Source organism: Drosophila ananassae, assembly GCF_017639315.1.
Source record: "Drosophila ananassae strain 14024-0371.13 chromosome Y unlocalized genomic scaffold, ASM1763931v2 tig00000133, whole genome shotgun sequence".
NCBI lineage: Eukaryota > Metazoa > Arthropoda > Insecta > Diptera > Drosophilidae > Drosophila > Drosophila ananassae.
In genome coordinates, this window is record NW_025319077.1 from 203,193 (window position 1) to 226,732 (window position 23,540).

The 23,540-nt window shown below is 45.3% G+C and overlaps 1 protein-coding gene across 1 annotated transcript; it reads left to right on the forward strand.

The window, feature by feature from the left end:
* The first annotated feature begins 14,378 nt into the window (after window positions 1–14,378).
* On the forward strand, window positions 14,379–15,760 carry LOC123258238. The gene is made up of 3 exons (XM_044718112.1): window positions 14,379–14,849; window positions 14,946–15,544; window positions 15,619–15,760. The coding sequence occupies exons 1-3, from the start codon at window positions 14,379–14,381 to the stop codon at window positions 15,758–15,760; spliced, it is 1,212 nt and encodes a 403-aa protein (XP_044574047.1).
* The last annotated feature ends 7,780 nt before the right edge of the window (window positions 15,761–23,540 follow it).

A 23,540-nucleotide genomic window follows, 5' to 3' on the forward strand; every position in this document is an offset into this window, starting at 1 on the left:
AATTCCTCGAGGGGCTCGGAGTTTGTCATCAGTTCACCGCACCATACACGCCGCAGGAAAACCCGACGGAAAGGGCAAACAGGACGGTGAAGACGATGATCGCCCAGTTTGCAGGAAAGGACCAAAGGACGTGGGACGATCACTGGCCAGAATTGATGCTGGCGGTGAACTCGAGCATGTCGGACTCCACGGGGTACTCTCTATGCTTCGTCACCCAAGGCAGAGAGCCAAGAATGCCGAAAGCAATATTCGACCAAGGGGCATTGGGGACAGGAGAAGCACAAGCAAAATTGTAGGAAGTGTTCGAGCTGGTGCGGAGAAACATGGAGCACGCGGCGCAGGAGCAAGCCCGGCACTATAATCTGAGGAGCCGGGAGTGGAGCCCGAAGATCGGCGACACGGTGCACCGCGGTGTGGGCAAAAGAGCACCATTTGTCCAAGGCGGCCGAAGGATTCGCGGCAAAGTTAGCGCCAAAGTACGACGGGCCGTACTTTGTGTCGCCAGTGATTGCTGTGCTACGGCACGCTGGCACAAGGAGGGAAAAGAGGGCCCACCTGAGTGCGCTGAAAACCCAAAAAAAAAAAAAAAAAAACAAAAAAAAACAAACTCACTTCCTCTCTTTATCTTAAAGCGGACGGACGTGTTTTTTGTGCGCACTACGTTTTTGTAAAATTTGCAAGCTTTCTATAAACAATCGGTGTTTATTTCTTTACTGATATAAAAAAAAATTGCAATTTTTTAGATCCGTATCGCTTCGCGTGTGCAGTGATATATTTGGAGGTAAAATAATTATTTATTTAACTTACTTTCCAAACAAAGCCCTGCTCTGCTTCTTCATCTCCTACGGTGTTGTTGCTATTCTTTTGCTTCTACTCTCGCTCAATAGAGATTCTTATCTCTATTTCTTTAAATCTTACTAACTTGCACTAACTGCTCTCTTTAATCTCCCCTTCTCTTTTCCTTGGTACAGTGGTTCAAGGTTCCTCATTAATAAAATCAAATAATATTTTTAAATTAATTATTAATTTTTTTAATAATTTTTAATAAATTAATTATTTAATTTTTAATAATTTTTAATAAATTAATTATTTAATTTTAAATAATTTTTAATAAATTAATTATTTAAATTTTTAATAATTATGGATTTTAAATTGGTCTGTGCATTAAAGTCTTGCAATAAGACAATCTCGTCTTCCCAGCCTACCATCCATTGCTGGCTCTGTGAAAACGTTTTACACGCTAAGTGTGCCGGGTTCACGGCCTCAGTGTCGGATGCAATCTCGCGTAGGTCTGGACTCCACTTTTGCTGTGACGGTTGTCGTGCTGTTCAGGACGAAATGAGGTCGTTCATGAGGCAGACTAAAAGCGGTTTCAAGGAGTTGATTAGTGGTTTTCGAAAAATCAATGACCAACTCTGTGCGCTTGATACACAGTTTAGTAGTCTTCAACTACTAATTGAGTCTCCAAAGCGTAAGAAATCCGCTTTTAGTGATGTGCTCGGGTCGAATAATCTTCAGCCTGCTCAGCCGACAACTATGCAGCCGCTTATATCTCTGGCCACCCCAAGGGCCGGACCTGAGAAAAATTCGGCTTCCGAATGTCTCGGACTCAATGAGCAATTGTCCGATATGTCCTCTGTGGCATCGCTTCAAGTGATCCCAGACCCAATAATTCAAACTCCTGTAACAGTCACCAAACAGGGTAATAAACCGTCCGGACCCCCGGTACGCACTGATGCCGCAGTATTAGTTACGGCGGCACCAAAACCCTTGCAGGTGATCCCACCATCAAAACACATTTTTGTTTCCCGGCTTGCCCCTGATACTTCGGAGATTGATATCTCGGCTTACATCAAAGCCAAAGCAAAAGCCGACATAAAGGTGGTGGATATTACAAAATTCAAATATTCTTACACCAGGCACACGTCATCTTTCAAAATACGTGTGCCCTTGCAGATGTTCAAGACGATCTGTTCCGCCAGCTTTTGGCCAGAGAACATTTTCGTCCAAGAACATCAGCCAAGTACGGTGAAAAAAAAGATAACCAAACCTGTGGGTGTAAAACTCCCACATGTTAAGGCCACTGATCAACCTTCCACCTCATCTTCCTCAATTTCAAAAAACTAATGTCTTCATTAACACTTACCTATCAGAATACAAGAGGGTTACGTAGTAAACTTCCCAAACTGTATTCTGATAGTTCTTCTTTTGCATCCCACATTATTGTATTTACAGAAACTTGGTTAAAGCCGGAGATCTTAAGCTCCGAAGTTTTTCCTAGTAGGTACACCACTTTTAGATGTGATAGAACTTTGCGAAGGGGAGGAGGAGTGCTAATTTCTGTAGACTCCAAATTCGCTTCTGAAGAAGTAAAATCACAAGAGTTTGGTGACATTGAATTTCTTTGCATCAAAATCACTTTGTCCGATCAATCTTTGTTATCTGTTTGTTACCTGTTCGTACATACCACCTTCGTCCGAACCGCCAACATACTGGCAACATTTGTCCGCTATTCGTTTGGTTTTCGATCGTCTGTCTGATGGTGACCAGCTGATAGCTCTGGGTGACTTTAATATCCCAGAACTTATGTGGTCAAATGTTGATAATTCACCGTCTTTACAGCTTAACTCCCACCATGACTTCCCTGAGGGCATGTTCGACATGTCACTCGGGCAAATTAACCACGTTAGAAATTCTTTAGGTCGGCTGTTGGACTTATGTTTCGTTTCTGATCCTGATGGAATTACTCTTTCCAGAACTTTGCCACTTTCTAACCCTGAGGATCCATATCATCCCACTCTTGAGGTTTCAATCGAAAATAATTACTTTTTTGACCTTAAGTCTACAGTTAAATCTCAGAAAGTTCGTTTCTTTCGTAAGGCTGACTTTATGAAATTAAACAAGTTAATTTTGGAATTTGATTGGTCTGATTTACTGGCATGCGAGGATATAAACATCGCATTACAAAAATTTTATTACACTTTGAACATATTTTTCGACGCTTGCGTGCCGTGGAAATATCCGTCCGCTTCAACGATTCCGCCTTGGTATTCAAGGCACCTTCTAAATTTAAAGAATAGTATGAGTAGACTTTTAAACAAACATAGATTATCTGGCTGTACAGTTAGTTATTCAAGATACTTAGTAGCTCGGTCCAATTTCACCGTGCATAACGCAGAATGTTATAGGAGTTATATTCGCCGCTGCAGGATTCAGTTTACTCAGGATCCGAAGCAGTTTTATAACTTTGTAAACACTAAGCGTAAACATGTATCTTTTCCCCCACTGCTTACGTTTGAGAACTCTTATGCGAACACCGATCAGGCAATGGCCGATTTCTTTGCACAGTTTTTTCAAACTACCTATTCACCTAGCAGCAGTTTAGCTCAGCCTTACACTTATAATATCCAATCAGCCAACCTTATATTTTGCCCATCTTTCGATAAAAGTGGTGTGTTATCGGATCTTCTTAAGGTTAAGCCCGTGTATTCGCCAGGCCCTGATGGAGTACCAGGCAGTGTTCTGAAGTACTGCGCCGAGGCACTGTGCAAACCGCTTGTTAAACTCTTTAATCTATCGCTGGAAACTTCGATCTTTCCCCTTATGTGGAAGGAATCCTTCATTATTCCGCTGCATAAAAAAGGGAAAAAATCCGACGCTGCTAATTATAGAGGCATCTCTAAATTGTCAGCAATTCCAAAGCTTTTTGAAAAACTTATCACTCCACATTTGCAACACCTATGTAGTTCAATAATAACTCCGTGCCAGCATGGCTTCATGAAGCGCCGCTCCACCACTACCAACTTATTGGAGCTAACATCTTTTATCACGGATGGCTTCCGGAATGGCTTACAAACAGACGTCATATACACTGACTTCAGTAAAGCATTTGACTCTGTTAACCATTCGCTTCTTATAAGTAAACTCAGTCTTTTGGGTTTCCCAACTGACCTTCTTATGTGGATTTCGAGCTACTTATCAGGGGGAACCCAACGTGTTTTCTTTAAAGATGTTACCTCGCGTGTAGTCCGCGCCACATCGGGGGTGCCCCAAGGAAGCCATCTTGGACCCCTACTTTTTACTCTGTTTATTAACGACTTGCCCCTTGCCTTAACTAATTCACTTGTACTTATGTACGCTGATGACGTTAAGCTATGCCTTCAGTATAAATTCACTAGCGCCCAGTCTAGACTTCAATCCGATTTGGATAAACTTCAAAATTGGTGTTTAGCAAATAACCTAAAGCTTAATGGATCGAAATGTAAACTTATGTCTTTTTACCGATCTAGTCCTCACCAGGCTATGTACTTTCTCTATGGGAACGCCTTAGAACGATTAACTCAGGTTAACGATCTAGGTGTCCTATTGGATTTGAAACTTAAATTTACCGACCATGTATCTACCATGGTTAATAAAGCTATGGGTGTGCTTGGTTTTATTAAAAGATGGTCAAAAGAATTTAATGACCCGTACATAACTAAAACGTTATATACATCACTGGTCCGTCCGATTCTTGAGTATGGATCGTGTGTCTGGAGTCCTCAATATGGAGTACACCAAGATCACATTGAATCTGTACAAAAAAACTTCCTTACTTTTGCTCTTAGGGGACTTAATTGGGATGCAAATCTTTACCTCCCCTCTTATCATAGTAGACTTTTACTAATCAACTTACCAACATTAACAAATCGTAGAACGATGCTGGGTGTCATGTTTCTATATAATCTTATTTATGGAAATATAGACAGCCAGCATTTACTAACACGTTTAAACTTTAACATTCCTAGTAGAAGGACCAGAAACTTTCGTCCTCTACTCCTCAGCCATTGTAGTTCGACATATGCCCAACACGATCCGTTCAGGGTATTATGTTCGGACTACAATGGTCTCTACCACATCTTATCACTTTGCTCTACTAACAATCTTAAATCGCTTATATTAACCGCCTTATCTATGCAACACTCTTCCTCGTAATATCTTTCTCCTAATCCTCGCTTATCTATCTCGGATCTATTCCCGCGATTCGAGCCGTACGTTACGCGGCAGCGTCCCTCGGTCGGTTGGACGGGAGGTGGGCTGTACGTATGCAGTGGGAACCGCGCAAAAAAAAAAAAAATATATATATATATTAAAAATACATAAAATAAGAAAAAATATAAAAAAAAGGAGAAACAAGAAAAGAAAAAAATACAAAAAAAAAACAAAAAAAATATATATTAAAAATATATAAAATAAGAAAAAATATTAGAGAAATAGAATGACTCTGACGTCATCCGAAGAAGGGGGAGGTGGATAAGGGTATCCACACGCAAGGAAAAAAAAACAAAACAACTGAACTGATTGATAAAAACAAAAACAAACTGATACTTCGGAGATTGATATCTCGGCTTACATCAAAGCCAAAGCAAAAGCCGACATAAAGGTGGTGGATATTACAAAATTCAAATATTCTTACACCAGGCACACGTCATCTTTCAAAATACGTGTGCCCTTGCAGATGTTCAAGACGATCTGTTCCGCCAGCTTTTGGCCAGAGAACATTTTCGTCCAAGAACATCAGCCAAGTACGGTGAAAAAAAAGATAACCAAACCTGTGGGTGTAAAACTCCCACATGTTAAGGCCACTGATCAACCTTCCACCTCATCTTCCTCAATTTCAAAAAACTAATGTCTTCATTAACACTTACCTATCAGAATACAAGAGGGTTACGTAGTAAACTTCCCAAACTGTATTCTGATAGTTCTTCTTTTGCATCCCACATTATTGTATTTACAGAAACTTGGTTAAAGCCGGAGATCTTAAGCTCCGAAGTTTTTCCTAGTAGGTACACCACTTTTAGATGTGATAGAACTTTGCGAAGGGGAGGAGGAGTGCTAATTTCTGTAGACTCCAAATTCGCTTCTGAAGAAGTAAAATCACAAGAGTTTGGTGACATTGAATTTCTTTGCATCAAAATCACTTTGTCCGATCAATCTTTGTTATCTGTTTGTTACCTGTTCGTACATACCACCTTCGTCCGAACCGCCAACATACTGGCAACATTTGTCCGCTATTCGTTTGGTTTTCGATCGTCTGTCTGATGGTGACCAGCTGATAGCTCTGGGTGACTTTAATATCCCAGAACTTATGTGGTCAAATGTTGATAATTCACCGTCTTTACAGCTTAACTCCCACCATGACTTCCCTGAGGGCATGTTCGACATGTCACTCGGGCAAATTAACCACGTTAGAAATTCTTTAGGTCGGCTGTTGGACTTATGTTTCGTTTCTGATCCTGATGGAATTACTCTTTCCAGAACTTTGCCACTTTCTAACCCTGAGGATCCATATCATCCCACTCTTGAGGTTTCAATCGAAAATAATTACTTTTTTGACCTTAAGTCTACAGTTAAATCTCAGAAAGTTCGTTTCTTTCGTAAGGCTGACTTTATGAAATTAAACAAGTTAATTTTGGAATTTGATTGGTCTGATTTACTGGCATGCGAGGATATAAACATCGCATTACAAAAATTTTATTACACTTTGAACATATTTTTCGACGCTTGCGTGCCGTGGAAATATCCGTCCGCTTCAACGATTCCGCCTTGGTATTCAAGGCACCTTCTAAATTTAAAGAATAGTATGAGTAGACTTTTAAACAAACATAGATTATCTGGCTGTACAGTTAGTTATTCAAGATACTTAGTAGCTCGGTCCAATTTCACCGTGCATAACGCAGAATGTTATAGGAGTTATATTCGCCGCTGCAGGATTCAGTTTACTCAGGATCCGAAGCAGTTTTATAACTTTGTAAACACTAAGCGTAAACATGTATCTTTTCCCCCACTGCTTACGTTTGAGAACTCTTATGCGAACACCGATCAGGCAATGGCCGATTTCTTTGCACAGTTTTTTCAAACTACCTATTCACCTAGCAGCAGTTTAGCTCAGCCTTACACTTATAATATCCAATCAGCCAACCTTATATTTTGCCCATCTTTCGATAAAAGTGGTGTGTTATCGGATCTTCTTAAGGTTAAGCCCGTGTATTCGCCAGGCCCTGATGGAGTACCAGGCAGTGTTCTGAAGTACTGCGCCGAGGCACTGTGCAAACCGCTTGTTAAACTCTTTAATCGCTGGAAACTTCGATCTTTCCCCTTATGTGGAAGGAATCCTTCATTATTCCGCTGCATAAAAAAGGGAAAAAATCCGACGCTGCTAATTATAGAGGCATCTCTAAATTGTCAGCAATTCCAAAGCTTTTTGAAAAACTTATCACTCCACATTTGCAACACCTATGTAGTTCAATAATAACTCCGTGCCAGCATGGCTTCATGAAGCGCCGCTCCACCACTACCAACTTATTGGAGCTAACATCTTTTATCACGGATGGCTTCCGGAATGGCTTACAAACAGACGTCATATACACTGACTTCAGTAAAGCATTTGACTCTGTTAACCATTCGCTTCTTATAAGTAAACTCAGTCTTTTGGGTTTCCCAACTGACCTTCTTATGTGGATTTCGAGCTACTTATCAGGGAGAACCCAACGTGTTTTCTTTAAAGATGTTACCTCGCGTGTAGTCCGCGCCACATCGGGGGTGCCCCAAGGAAGCCATCTTGGACCCCTACTTTTTACTCTGTTTATTAACGACTTGCCCCTTGCCTTAACTAATTCACTTGTACTTATGTACGCTGATGACGTTAAGCTATGCCTTCAGTATAAATTCACGAGCGCCCAGTCTAGACTTCAATCCGATTTGGATAAACTTCAAAATTGGTGTTTAGCAAATAACCTAAAGCTTAATGGATCGAAATGTAAACTTATGTCTTTTTACCGATCTAGTCCTCACCAGGCTATGTACTTTCTCTATGGGAACGCCTTAGAACGATTAACTCAGGTTAACGATCTAGGTGTCCTATTGGATTTGAAACTTAAATTTACCGACCATGTATCTACCATGGTTAATAAAGCTATGGGTGTGCTTGGTTTTATTAAAAGATGGTCAAAAGAATTTAATGACCCGTACATAACTAAAACGTTATATACATCACTGGTCCGTCCGATTCTTGAGTATGGATCGTGTGTCTGGAGTCCTCAATATGGAGTACACCAAGATCACATTGAATCTGTACAAAAAAACTTCCTTACTTTTGCTCTTAGGGGACTTAATTGGGATGCAAATCTTTACCTCCCCTCTTATCATAGTAGACTTTTACTAATCAACTTACCAACATTAACAAATCGTAGAACGATGCTGGGTGTCATGTTTCTATATAATCTTATTTATGGAAATATAGACAGCCAGCATTTACTAACACGTTTAAACTTTAACATTCCTAGTAGAAGGACCAGAAACTTTCGTCCTCTACTCCTCAGCCATTGTAGTTCGACATATGCCCAACACGATCCGTTCAGGGTATTATGTTCGGACTACAATGGTCTCTACCACATCTTATCACTTTGCTCTACTAACAATCTTAAATCGCTTATATTAACCGCCTTATCTATGCAACACTCTTCCTCGTAATATCTTTCTCCTAATCCTCGCTTATCTATCTCGGATCTATTCCCGCGATTCGAGCCGTACGTTACGCGGCAGCGTCCCTCGGTCGGTTGGACGGGAGGTGGGCTGTACGTATGTAGTGGGAACCGCGCAAAAAAAAAAAAAAAATATATATATATATTAAAAATACATAAAATAAGAAAAAATATAAAAAAAAGGAGAAACAAGAAAAGAAAAAAATACAAAAAAAAACAAAAAAAAATATATTAAAAATATATAAAATAAAAAAAAATATTAGAGAAATAGAATGACTCTGACGTCATCCGAAGAAGGGGGAGGTGGATAAGGGTATCCACACGCAAGGAAAAAAAAACAAATGAAAAAAAACAGGAAGCTGGAACCACGAAGCTTCTGTCGTTCCCGAAGAAGGGGGGAGTGTGAGGAGATTAGATCTCCCTGTTGTGCTCTGCTGTGTTTAGAAAAACGGAAAGGGAGAAATGCGTCGAGCTCGGACGGCATGCGGGGGCAGCAGCGGGGGGGACAAGAGGAACCGGCACGGCGGCGCGCACGGAAGAAGGCGAAAGAGGAATCACCGTGGAACGTAACGGTCCCGTCCGGGCCTCCGCGGCCGCGCTCGAAGGTCATAGGAAATACCGGGGACGGCGGGGAACATAGAAAATGCATCTGGCATTATACAAGGAGGGCCCCTGGAGCAAATCGGGACCGAGCCTTCTAGGGAAGCTGGAAGAGTTGAGTGAAAGACCCGCCGTGGGTAAGTCTGACATTCAAGTAGGAAAGTTTCCTTAGAGAAATTAGGAGTACAGGCTGAAGGACCCCCCGTGGGTAAGTCCGACAGTCTTAAGTGCGGGCTTTTAAGCGAGTGAGCAAGAATATTCGATTAATAGATTAAGGACCCCCTGTGGTTAAGTCCGGCGGCGGTACGCGAGACAAGCAAGGAGTAAGGGGAAAGGATCAAGGATCCACGGCAAACTGAGGCCCAAGGGTAAACGAGTCGGGTGGAGTTATTCCCGGACACAACAGGTATCCTGGTGTAGTGGCGGCAACGACGGATCAGCCTGGCGTACGCCTTGCCTGCTCCTGACCGTTCGATCCAGGTGTGATCCTGTAACGCGAGGGATAGCCAGCTCGGGAACTCAAGCCCAACAGTAAAACCATGCAGGGACACCCCGGAAAAGTCAAGAGAATCCTGATCCAGGCGCTGGAGCGTATGCACAGCGTATCACCTGGAGTCAAAGGAGACGCGACGCCCAAACCTCTGGCCTTCCATAGATCCTGCGGGGCGTAGGCACGCAGTTGTTTGGAGGCGAGTGGCGAACGCGACCGGGGGCGTGTCCTGTGCGGTAGGTAGGCCCTTCGTGCCCTGATCCGGCCGCTAAGCAGCGAGGAGCATATCCTGCCCGGCGTATGCCTAGGAGGTGAGCCTCTCGGCCTCTTAACACGGATTACGTGCCGGCCACGGCGAAAGGGCAAGTGTAGCGAGCCAAAGATTCCGAAGGTCCACGGCACCCATAAAGGAGGAGCAGTAACAGCAGAGGCGACGACGAGGGAGCGACGGCGACAACGAGGAAGCAGCAGCATCGACGAGGGAGCATCAGCGTCGGAGGAGCAGCAACGACGAGGGAGCGGCGGCGACGGACGAGCAGCGGCAGCAGAAGACCAGCGGCAGCAGAAGACGGGAGTGCGAGCGGTCGGTCGGCTGAGCCAAACAGCCTGTGAGATTCTCTTATTCTTTGTAAAGTAAAGATAATAAAGGGGATTTGATTGAAACGAAGTATTCCGTGTTATTTCTGGGCTCGGGCAATCACGTCGAATCTATAAATTCGGTGGAACGTACCCTCAACCTCTGTGAGCTAGTCGCGGCGTTTGTTGCGAAGAAAAGATAGCCAAAACAGTTCGTTACAAGCTATGGAGGGAAATCGTCACGGGATACCATGATCTCATCGACCTGGAACCAGCCATAAAAAATGATGGACACACCGATGTCAGATTTCAGGTGGTACGAGCAGAATACTTTTCGTTTCTGAGCGAAGGATCGCAATCGACTTCAGCATCAACACAAAAACTCGCGATCGCACCTCCGTTTGTAATACCACCAGTAGAAATTCCAAAGTTTGATGGAGACTACCGACATTCGCTACGATTCTACGAAATTTTTACGGATCGCATTCACAATCAAGACTACAGCGATGCAGACAAGGAATCAGCCGAACTACCATACCACCGGTACTTGAGGAAAACCAGCCCAGGACTTCAAGTACCCCACATCAACTCCAGCCTGATCACAGCAAGCGCCTGGTCAACCCGAGCAGTCCTTGCAGAATCCAGGTAAACTTAGTCAGACTATTTACGTTCTTTGACTATGACCCCGGGACCTACCGCTACTCCCGCGAGTTCAAGTTTGACGTAGTTGCCGCATAACGCTCTACGGACGAACAGCCAGGATAACTGATTATTCGGAAATGCCATAACTTCGTTGTTTTTCAAGTTAGTAGAATGGGAGTTTCAATGGAGTCCTCTTTGTGCAAAATAATTCGATAAGCCAAATTTCATAAGGATCGGCCGACTATATACGATCCGCTATATATCTAATAATATAAGATGCGTGGCGCCACCTAGCGGACTGCGACTCAACTGCAAGGGTATGTTCGGATCCGCCCGAAGCTTTTCATTCTTGTTTTCTCGTATTTTTCAACACTTTGCTTTTTTTCCATTCAAGAGATTTATAAAACCCGAGCTCCCGTGTGAAGGTTTACAAGGGAGACAAGGGCAACTTGCACTGGAGGACGGCTTGACTACCAGCTAGAGAGTTGCCAGAAGCGCACAGAGCGCCATTTCCCATACCAGTAGAGGAGTCGCAGCCAGCGACGCAGCCAGAGGGCGCAGCCAGCGCCGGACGGAGTCGCAGCAGCTGTACGGACGGAGTCGCAGCCAGCGACAGGAACAAGCAGCCAGCGCCAGGAGGCGCAAGGAGCGCCAAGCATCCGCGGCCGCAGCCAGCGGCCAAAAGGCCCAGGTCCGCCATTTTGGAGCGCTAGGGCAGCGCCATATTTGGACCTGAGATGCAGCATTCCCCCAGGAGGAGTTCCCGGCTGAACGGAGGGGAAGCCACCCCTACAACAACGCGAGCGGATCAGCAGCCAGCGAGTAGTGGAGCAGAAAACCGGCCGCTGGGGAACATAACCACGGCGGCGGCCACTTCTCGCACAGCCACTACGGTGACTACAGTAGCGTCCAAACCTAGGAGTACTGCTGTCACAACTGCGCGTTCAGAGCCGTAGGTGGGCCAGCCACTCACGTCGTACCTTTTGGTACGCCCAAGCGCAAATGGCGCCAACAGTGGAGCGTCGCCTGCACGCTGCCGCCATCTTGGAGTGGCCCGCCATTGCTAATGAGAAGCAATCATCCTCTGGATCCACTGTGCGCGACAAGTGCTGCGCAGACAGCGCATGAATACGTGCTAGCGGGCGGGAGCATCCACAACGGGGCAACTGCATCGCCATATGTTGCATCCTACGCATCGTTGACGCCGAATGGATCCCAAGGAGCGAATGGGCCAAGGAGGCTCCCGGGCTTGCCTGTATTTGGAGGGCATCCCGAGGAGTGGCCATCTTTAATTGTGCAATTGTGGAGACGACCCAAGGTACAACTGCACGGACCTGAAGAACAACCAGAGGTTGTTGAAGGCGCTGAAGGATGAACACGCGAGACAGTGAAGTCGCTGCTGATTAACCCTGCGAACGTCAGCGCCGTGATGGAGCAGCTGCGCTTTAGGTTTGGCCGACCGGAGCAGCTTATACGCAGCCAGCTGAACAGCGTGCGAGAGGTGCCGCCGATTTCGGAGCAGCACCTGGCGAGGATCGTTTCCTTCGCAACCCCAGTCGGCGAAGGCGGAGCACCATTTGGGGAACCCCACCCTCATGGAGGAGCTTGGGGCAAAGCTTCCAACGAGCAAGCGAGTGGACTGGGCCAGGCACGCTGCATCGATCGTGCCCTTTCCCACTGTAGCGCACTTCAGCGCGTGGCTTCAGGAGTACGCAAACATCGTGTGTACGATTTTGGATTTCGAGGGAAAGGAGCCGAGGCGTCGAGTTCTACACGCGAGCGTCGAACAGAACGGAGGCGAGCAGGGGGTTGATCGGCATGGAGGTTGTTTCCAGACGCAGCCCCGACAGGAGGTCTTCGCCACGAGGTGGTTACAGGGACCACGAGAGGAGCCAGCAGTCGGCTGTCCCCAGAAACAGCCTGGAGGGAAGGGCCCCGCAGCCAGCGGAGCCGCCCGTGCAGAGGAATCTAAGCATCGACGTCGAAGAAGGCCGACTTTTGTTCCGTATACTGCCAGTAACGCTGTACGGAGCTGGTCGCCAGGTGGACACATACGCGCTCTTAGATGAAGGATCCTCCGTCACGATGATCGACGACGAGCTACGGAGGGATCTGGAAGTGCGAGGCGAACAGCGACAGTTGAACATCCAATGGTTTGGAGGAAGGGCCAGCAGGGAGCCCACCTACGTAGTGAGCCTAGAGATAAGTGGAGCTGGGAAGCCCACTCGCCACCCGTTGAGGAACGTGTACGCCGTATCGAGTTTGAGTCTGCCGATGCAGACGTTATGTCGACAAGATGTCCAGGGCGTGCATAAGGATTCGCGAAGTTGCTCATCGGACTGGACCGTGGAAGTTTGGGATTGCCGCTTAGGACGAGGCGGTTTGCCAGAGAGGGACCGTATGCGGCCGCAACCGAGCTTGGATGGGCTGTGTTTGGGCCGGTAAGTGGACAATCAACTACGCCGTCACCGAGGTCCTGCCTCCACCATGGAAAAGATGGTGGAGGACTACTTCGAGATGGAAAGCTTTGGTGTGAAGCTTGCGCCACCGGTTGCAGCCAGCGACGACGCGCGGGCCCAAAGGATCCTCGAAGACACCACGGCGAAAGTGGGGCGTCGCTGCCAGACGGGATTGCTCTGGAAGGACGACCGCGCTGTGCTGCCACGGAGCTACGAGATGGCGCACAGACGACTGATCAACGTCGAGAAGAAGTTGAAGAGATTACGACGATGACTACGTGGACAGTTTCGCTACGGAGAGCGAAGTTATTGCGGCATCTACCCGAGTGAAGAAGATACATGCGGAGGCTGGATTCGAAGCACAGTGTGGACATCAGATACGGTGTTATGGACGGACTCAAGAACGGTGCTGAAATGGATCGGCAGCACCCACCGCCGATACAAGCAGTTTGTTGGCAACCGAGTGGCGGAGATTTTGGAGTCCTCAAAGGTTTCCCAGTGGAGATGGGTGCCTACAGCTGACAACGCAGCGGATAATGCGACGCGGTCGCAGAGCAAGGCGGACCTTAGCCCGGAATCCCGGTGGCTAAGCGGTCCCGCATTTTTGAGGCAGCCAGCAACCGGCTTGCCATCGCCTGGGGAGGGAACCGAGCATGTTCCGGATGCACCTGATGAGGAGGAGATGCCCAGTGAGTTCGCATTGGTGGCATCGAATGAATTTGTTATCCCGTTCCAGAGATTCTCGAGCTTCAGTCGCCTGGTGATAACCACAGCCTGGGTCCTGAGGTTTGCTCGGCGGTGCTGCAAACAGGGAAGCGAGTTCGAGGAATATCGACTCACTGCAACGGAGTGTGAGGCCGCGGAGGACCTGTTAGTCTGGCAGGCCCAACTGGAATCGTTTCCCGACGAGATGAGGTCCGCGGAACGCGGAAAGGACGTCGCCAGCTCGAGCGAGATTCGAGGTCTGGCGCCTTACGTGGACTAAAATGGACTTCTGCGAGTCTATGGCAGAGTTGATGCCGCGCTGTTCATGCCGTACAGTGGCTTCCTTGCACTGTGATACTGTCACACAGGCACAGTCTTACAGAGATGGTAGTAAGACACTTCCACGGCCAGATGAAGCATCAAAACGTGAATGCGACGATTGCTCAGATCCGGACGAGATTCTGGGTCACGAAGATGAGACGATTCCTAAAGGAGGTCATCTCGTCGTGCAACGAGTGCAAGTTGCAACGGACGCGGCCGATGCCGCCAATAATGGGACCCCTTCCAGAGGATCGCTTGGAAGCAGGAGGATGGCCATTTAAGTACACTGGACTGGACTACTTTGGGTCACTGCTGGTGACTGTTGCCCGTCACAGAGAGAAGTGTTGGGTCGCCCTGTTCACGTGCTTGACGACGAGAGCGATTCACTTGGAGCTGGCGCATGACCTGTCAACGGATTCCTGCATAATAGCGATCAGGAACTTCGTCTGCCGTAGAGGGCCAATACGAAAACTGCGGAGTGACAATGGCAAGAACTTCGTGGGAGCTGACAGGGAGGCCAGACGATTTGGAGATGTATTCGAGACGGAGAGGATACAGAGTGAGTTATCCAGCAGGAGTATTGAATGGGTGTTTAATTGCCCATCCAACCCGTCCGAGGGTGGAGTATAGGAGCGGATGGTGCAGTGCGTCAAGCGTGTGCTGCGCCGCCATACCCTGAAGGAAGTCGCGCCGAGGGACCATGTGTTGAAGAAGCTCCTGATAGAAGCGGAGAACATAGTCAACTCGCGTCCGCTCACCCACTTGCCGGTGGATGCGGACCAAGAGGCGCCGTTGACGCCAAACGACCTGCTCAAGGGAGCAGCTAACCTGCCGGATACGCCTGGATTGGAAGCGGAGCTGCCCAAGGAGGGTTCTACGCGAAAGCAGTGGAGGATTGCCCGCATGCTGCGAGACCGTTTCTGGAGGAGGTGGGTCATGGAGTACCTCCCTACGCTTGTGCGCCGCGAGAAGTGGTGCCGAAGAACGGAGCCCATCCGCCAGGGCGACATGGTCTTCGTCTGCGATCCTGCCTTGCCCAGACGAGAGTGGCGCAAGGGTATCGTGGAGAAGGTCTACAGCGGAGCTGATGGAGTTGTCAGACGCGACACTGTGCGCGTGAACGGTAATTGCCAATCTCGGACAATGTTGCGGCCCGTCTCGAAACTTGCAGTTTTGGATTTGAGTGAAGCGGTTCTTCACGGGGTCGGGGATGTCGACGGTCAAACATTGTAATCGATAGGTAGAATCAGTATTGGTAGGAAATCAAGTATTTTTAGGTTATCCGATTCTTGGCTCTTTGAAGTACGGGTCTGGAATGTGTCTTCGTCCTCGCTCTTGTGCTAATTCGCGTCTTCTTCTTCCTTGTCTTTGTCCTCGCTCTGGTGCAAGCTCACATCTTCCTTGTCTTCTACGACGTCCTTGGATCCAAAATCTTGGAAAGGTAGGTTGACGCCTGGTTCACAGTTGCTGAATTTCTCTTGTTATTTTACATTCCTCGACACGACTACTTTGTGCTTCTCTGGTAAGTAAATACGATACCTCTCATCGCCGTCGTAACCCACCAGATACCCTTTTTCAGCTTTTTCGTCCATCTTCTTCCTTTTTTGGCATGGAATGTGTACATAGTACGTCGATTCTTGGTGTCTTGCCCAGCCAAAGTTGGTAAGGGCTCAACCCTTCAACGAAGATTTGCCCGTCCTATTGAGAACGTAGACTGCTGTGCTGACCAACTCGGCCCAAATTGCTTCTGGAAATTTTATTTCTGGATTAGAATAGTTCTCGCCATTTCGACTTTCGTTCGATTCTCTCTCTAGACACCAGCGTTTTGTTCTGGAGTATACGGAGCGGTGAGTCGAAAAGTTATACCGGCTTCCTGAAGAGTTTCGCTCACTCCTGCAAAGTCGAATTCTCCTCCATTGTCGCTCAGGAATTCTCGAATTGTGTGCCCTTGTTGCTTGGCGTGAGAAACCATGTGTCGTAGCACGTCCTTGACCTCTGATTTCTGCTTGACGATGTACCCATATCGAAACCTGGTGAAATGATCCTCAAAAACTACCAAATACCTCTTCTTCTGGAAAGAATCCTCAAATGGGCTGCAAACATCGCCTGACATCAATTCTCCTGGCTTCGTCGCTGGTTTTCTGCAAGGCTCGCAAAAGCTACTCTCAAGCTTGACTTGAATGCCTATTTCTCTTTTGAGCATGTCCTTGATGTGGTTCTTGTCCTGATGTCCCCATCTCTCGTGGTAGAGTTGGAGAATTGAAGTTCCTGAAGACGTTTCGTTCTGGAAGTATGGGCTCGATCGCTGCTCTGTAGAGTGTTCCTCCCACTTCTCTGGCTCCAACGAGGACAATCTTGTCGTTTATTTTGAGGGTGCACTCGGTTGCTGACGACTTGAGACGACTACTTGGATTATTGTCTTGGGCAGCCAAAACTGAAAACAGGTTCTTCGTTATATTGGGAACAAACCATACATTTTTCAAAGAAAGAAAAAGAATTTTTCCATTGACAATCGTTTTGACTTTGATTGTGCCCTGGCCCAAAGCTGACAAGGTTTCATTTCCAGCTGCTCTGATCCAACTCGGATTCTCAAACTTCTCAAAATGCTCGAAATACTTCGCAGTCTTCACAACGAGTTTTGTTGCACCGTTGCCTTTCCACCAGTCGACCTCTAAGTTTGCCTTTGCTGCAAACACGCCATTGTGCACTGAGACGAGAGTTAACTTTGGTTCTGCACAATTTCCTTGTTCAGCTTTCTGGTAGCTCGGCTTCGGACGTCCATCCTTCTTCCATTTTATGCAGTTCCTCACCCAGTGCCCTTTTTCTTGCAATAGCGGCAGGTATCGAATTTCCGACCAGATGCTCCTGAATCCTGATGATGCTCCTTTGTGCTGTGGTTGAAAAAGCCTCCTGGCTTTCCTTTTCGTCATTTTCTTTTGTTCTAAAATTTCTCTCAAACATGACAATTTGATTAGTTAATTCGTCGAAAGTCTTTTCTTCTTCTTTGACGGAACGTTTCAAAGGTTTTTGGCAAAATATGTAGCGTTTTACAAACAAGTATTAAATCTGGAAACTCAGTTTCATTTTTAGCCTTAAAAGCTTGATTTAAATCGTTCCATAGACTATGCAATTTTGCTATGTGGGTTGATACATCGTTACCTGGATTCCAAGAGAAAGCGAAAAACTCGTTGCATATCCTGAATACCTGGTCCTTCGCTGTTGCTTCAAACTGGATCCTCTGCTAACCCACTTTGTTCCCTGTCGAAGGAGATCGTTTAATGGTTTGGCGACCCCTGCGAAGTCTGGGACGAATTGCCGATACCACGACGCCATCCCGATGAACTGTCGTACCCCCTTCATGTTTGTTGGGGGCTCAAATTAGCACCTAAAAGTCCACCATATATTCCTTTAACGGTTCTCCTCTTTGCTTTTTCCGCCGCCGAACCTGGTCTGCCAACTTCGGTAGACAAAAAGGCCTCGAAGCTCCTTCTAAACTCCTTCCACGTGGGCCACTCCTCATCGTTTATTATGAACCACCTTTGCGTTCTGGCCTGGAGTAGTTCTGGCATCGCCCGCGGGCATGTGTTTATTTCCAACCCGTAAGTTTTCGCGGACCATGCTACTCGATCCACGAACTCGAAAGGATCTTCTGTTCCGTCGAATCGGAACGATCACTCCCGGACTTGTTTGGCCTGTCAACCGGTACCGGGTCTGGCTTCCGCACTTGCGGCTCCTTATGCTCTTCATTTCTGGCACCGCCAGACTTTGAATGAGCTTCTCCAACTCGCTCAGCGCTCTTTATCTCGGCGTGGACCTCTGCGTGTATTTCTCCTCGAATCCACGCGAGGCCGTCATCACTTCGTCGTCCGGCGTCTCGTCGACCCACCTTGCAACAAGTGCCCTCATGTTCTCTACTCTTCTACTCCCTTCTGCTGGGAGACCGAGCTCTCTGCATACTTCGCACAACTCCTCCTTGCGAAGCTCATAAATCAAATTCTTTCTCCCCATCTTGAAGCTGTGTGCCTAGACTCTAAAGCAATCACTTAGTTTGGGCGCCAGGTGTAACGAACTGTTTTTGCTAACTTTTGCTCGCAACAAATGCCGCGGCTAGCTCACATAGTTTGGGAGATCCTTCCACCGAATTTATATATTCGACGTGATTGCCCGAGCCCAGAAATAACACAGGATGCTTCGTTTTATAATCATCCCCTTTATTTCGATAAAGTTACACAAGGACGAATCTCACCGGCTGCTTGGCTCAGCTGACCGACCGCTCCGCTCCGACCGTCGCCGCTGCTCCTGTCGTTGGCGCCGCTCCTGTTGCTGCTCCCGTTGTCGCCGCTGCTCCTGATGCTGATCCTTGTGAGGGTACGAATATGATTTTTTTTTTTTTTTAAATAAACTGAAGATAGATTCTAAAGGTAAACAAACAGTAGTCGATAGTTAGTAGACGATAGTTAGTAGTCGAATAAAAATAAGTCGATAACAGATCGCTGTTACAGCCCTTTTAAAGCTGTTAAGGCAAAGAATCTGGCAACCCCGTCTATCTGGCAATTTTGACAACCAAATTTCCGCTTGATTGGCTTCTTCTTTTGCGATCAAAACGCCAAAGTGAAAAGTCGTATATAACGCATAATAACTAGTGAATATCACCAACGTGGAAATTGGGATAGTACCGAACACGGTACACCAGTGAGACTGAGAGCAGCAGCCGAACGTTGGCTGTGGATGAGCCCAGCCGATCGCCGCTGCACGTGGGTTGTGGTTGTGGCGAAAAAGACTCCAGCTAAGTAGAGTAATAACAGAAGTGTTCTAGGAAGTGGTAGCAAACCCCCCCCCCCGATCGTTTACGTAGCGCTCGCCAAAAGCCTACGTCAAGCAACCGATCGAGTTTCGACCCAGAGGTCTACGGCGGAGACACCGCGTGGATCATCGGCCAGGGATCCAGGAAAAGCTTTCCTCGGTCAGCTGGCCAACACAGGAGCGTGGAGGACATAACCTCACTTTCCGGCGCAGAACCGCATGTTCGTTTGGGCCGACCGCATTTAACCTGATGGGCTAGCCGACGATCGCTGAGGCAGACATCTCGTCCATAGTGACGATTCAACAATAACAACAACAACCAGGAGAGAAGCGTGACAAGCTGTGCCAGGATTAGTATATTATTAAGTAGAATTTAATCATTTTTGATCGTACCTAGACTCATCTTCTTTTCCTGTAAAGCATTGATAAGATTTTGGCAACATGCACATCAAAACTCCATAATTTAATTCGCATTTAACCTGATCACCCCAAAACATCCAGCGTTCTCGTCTACAGGCCTGCGGACTTCGAGGGATGGTTGCGTGAGTAAACATTGTGACTTGATCATGTAACAGTGCCTCTATAGAAAAACATATGAATAGTCAGTCCATATCCAAATGATTGGTTCGACTTTCTACCTTAACTCCTAATTTACATACATACACATAATTCTTTATCTACACCTTTTTACATTACATTCCAATTTGTTAATTAAGCTATATTAAACTCATTTTGTAGGATTAGGACCAGTTAGGAGTAAGGGTTTAGGTTAATCATGAGTCTGAAGAAGAAGCAATTATGTTTGTATAATTAGATGTAGATAATAAGTGGAATTTTATGAAGTCTAGTATAAGTTAGTTTAGGGCGGAGCGGGAGCGCAAGTGAAGCTGATGTAGATAATAAGTGGAATTTTATGAAGTCTAGTATAAGTTAGTTTAGGGCGGAGCGGGAGCGCAAGTGAAGCTCTCACTTGCGCTCTCCCATGAATTCGCCCCGCTTCGCCGCACTAGATAAGCTAGGCTTAAGGTTTTGTTAATATGAATATAATCGAATTTATAACGTCGAAGAGTGCACGCATTTTCGTTTTCGTTCGTTTTTTTTGCAATTTAATTTTCTACAGCCACCTTTTTTCCTTTCGTAATCTCAAAAAACTTAAAAAAAAAAAATAAATAAAAAAAAAATAAAATAATCTCAACAAACATTTTGGCGCCCCCGGGTGGACTGTAGTATAATTAAATAAAAAAAAACAACAAAAAATAGTGACAGTGACACTATATATGTAACATATATACATTCAAAAAAAATAAAAGAGTTGCTCGCGACGGTTGTGCCAGAGAATTCAAAATACAAATTAAAGAATTCTCCGCGCCGCGAAACTTCTCCAATCAACTACATAGCTGCTACTGGAAGGATTCGTCCCCATGCCCTGCACCTGCATCAATTGTGAAAGGATTAAAGGCAGGATTAAAGGATCCGAAAGCAGAACCCCAGGTATTTGTGCAAAAAATTGAAAGTTGAGATAAGACAAATTAAAATCCGTCTTGTGCTGGAATATTGCACCCTCCTTTCAATTCTTGGCGCATACGTATATATAAATATATGTGCTAACCTAAATGTACTGCCTGTGGATAAAATAAAAAAGAGATTATTTATATTATTTGCAATCACTGTCGCCCCCTACCCCTCGTTCTCGAATTTACAAATCTTCCAAATAAATACTAAAGTGCAGCCAAAAATTATTATATTTATTACAGATAAAATAAAGGTGCATATATATTTGGTTTACATACATACAAATAGATGCAGCGATAATATTCTCGTTTTCGTTTCCCACCGTTATCCGCTGCTGTATGTATGTATGTATATGCACTTTTTGGCGCGTATAGTTTACCGGTCCGCCAAGTGACGCGCTCCCCTACAATTTGGTCGGGCATATTGGTTTCAGTGTCATTGGCGACCAACGATTTTTTTTGGATACTCTGTGCCTCGACTATAAATAATTCGTTATCAATTAATTAATCAATTTAGATTTGGTTAAATTTAATAAATTATTTATTATATTTAAATAAGATTAATTAATTATTTTCGTTTTCGCATTTTCTTGTTGTTGAATTAAATTCAATAAATTTTCAAATAAATTTTAGAAAAATTTAATAAATAAAAATTTAATAAATTTTTAATATTAATATTTTAAAATTAATAAAAAAATTTTAAATAAATTATTAAATCTTAAATTTGCATCATTTCGTTTTTGTATTGAAAAAACAAATTTTTTATAATGGAAAGTACTAAACAAAAACTTAATTCCACGACTCTTATTGACTTAAAAAAAAGATTAAATGTCAAAGTTAAAAGCATTCGCCTGTTGGAGGAACGTTTGGAAGATGGATCACTTCCTCTAAACAAAACCGAGCTAGAATGCAGGCTTCAGGTTTTAGATGAGCCGAGTTGGAAGAATTAGGAATAACTACGAAGGCAAGGATTATGTCCTTATGTAATGCCTTGAATTCAGCTGAAGACTCCCGTTCAGCTACTGCAATTTCTGCAGCCCCAACTCGAGCTCGAGTTCCTAGTTTGGCATTGCCAAAATTCAGTGGAAATTATTCGGATTTCAAAAATTTCATAAGTCTTTTCGAGACATTAGTTGACAAAGATGTGAACATTCCAGTTATCGAGAAATTTAATCATTTAATTTCTTGCCTCTCTGGTGAAGCCTTAGGAACTGTCAAGGCATTCCAGGTCATTGAGAGTACTTACGACAAAGCTATCGCTAGTCTAATAAGAGTTTATGATAACGAATGTCTCATCTTTGCGAATCAAATACGTCAACTGTTCAGCCTTCCGAAAATTTCCCTGCCATCTGCGTCGTCGTTGAGGGGTCTCATCGACACTGTATCATCAATTTATGGATCACTATTAATTATAGGAGATGATACTAAAATTGCAAACTCAATGATTATTCATTTAGTTTTGAGTAGAGTGGATCCAGTGACCAAGCAAAAATGGGAAGAGTCACTGGATTATGAGGAATTACCGCTGTGGTCCGATTTCGAAAAAATACTAAATCGTAGATACCAGCATCTGTCCGCTGAAGAGACTGGCAAACCAAAACAAGAAAGAACTGGGTTCGGCAAGCAACCATAAACTTCTGCACCGATTTACAGTGACCGAAAATAGCTTAGCATTACCACCACCCACACAAAATCCTCCTCCAGAGTTAACGAATGATGGCCCTTCTACTTCACATGCTTTGCATGCGTCGTCTGTAGAAAGGGTTTTGTTAGAAACGTCGATCGTAAGCGTTCGAACAAAAAATGTTAAGCACATATTGGCCCGAGCATTACTTGACTCAGGGTCACAAATGAATTTTATTACAGAAGATCTTGCTCAACGCTTACAGATCCGTAGGGAGGAATCGTGCATTAACTTGCTTGGAATTGGTCAAACTAATTCACAAGTTAAGAAAAAGATACACACCGTGGTGAAGTCGAGAGTCAATGGTAGCGAGTTTCCGTTCGACTTTTGGGTTTTGAAAACCATTTCAGGCTATCACCCTGACCAGTCAGTGAACGTAAAAGATTGGACCCTACCAAAGAACTTGCCATTAGCAAACCCATATTTTTACAAACCTCAGCGGATAGATATGCTAATTGGAGCTGAGTCATTTTTCGAACTGTTGTCCGTTGGCCAAATTAAGCAAGGTCCGAATCATCCCATCCTTCAAAAAACTCTCCTTGGTGGATAGTATCCGGAAAATATCTGGCAAATTCATCAACTCCTCAACAGCCGGTCTTTAGCCTGAATTGCCAAGAAGAAATATTAGAGTCAATAGACAAAAACTTGAAAAAATTCTGGTCGTTGCAAGAAGTTCCATCATCTGAAAAGATATTGTCGCCAGAACAAGAGCTATGTGAGGAACATTATCGAAAGACTACAAGAATACTGCCTTCAGATCGATTTGAAGTTAAACTTCCATTTAAGTCGGATCCAAGCGTTTTGGGCAATTCATTCGAGATAGCCAAACGCCGATTCCTGTCGCTCGAGAGAAGATTATCTCGCGATCCGAACTTAATGAAAATGTATTTGGAATTTATGGAAGAATACGAATCCCCTGCAAGCAATGACGTTCTTGCTTCTCCACACTACGTCATACCCCACCAGTGTGTCTTGCGGCCGGAAAGTACAACGACCAAACTTAGAGTCGTTTTCGATGCGTCCTGCAAGACATCCACACAAAAGTGTTTAAATGAGTTGTTGATGGTGGGTCCAACAATTCAGGAAGAGCTTTACTCAACTCTTCTTAGATTTCGGCTAAACAAAATCGCTCTGGTAGCCGACATAAAAAAGATGTATCGTCAAGTGATGGTAAATGAAGCAGATCGACGATACCAGTTGATAGTGTGGAGGAAAGACCCGTCTGAG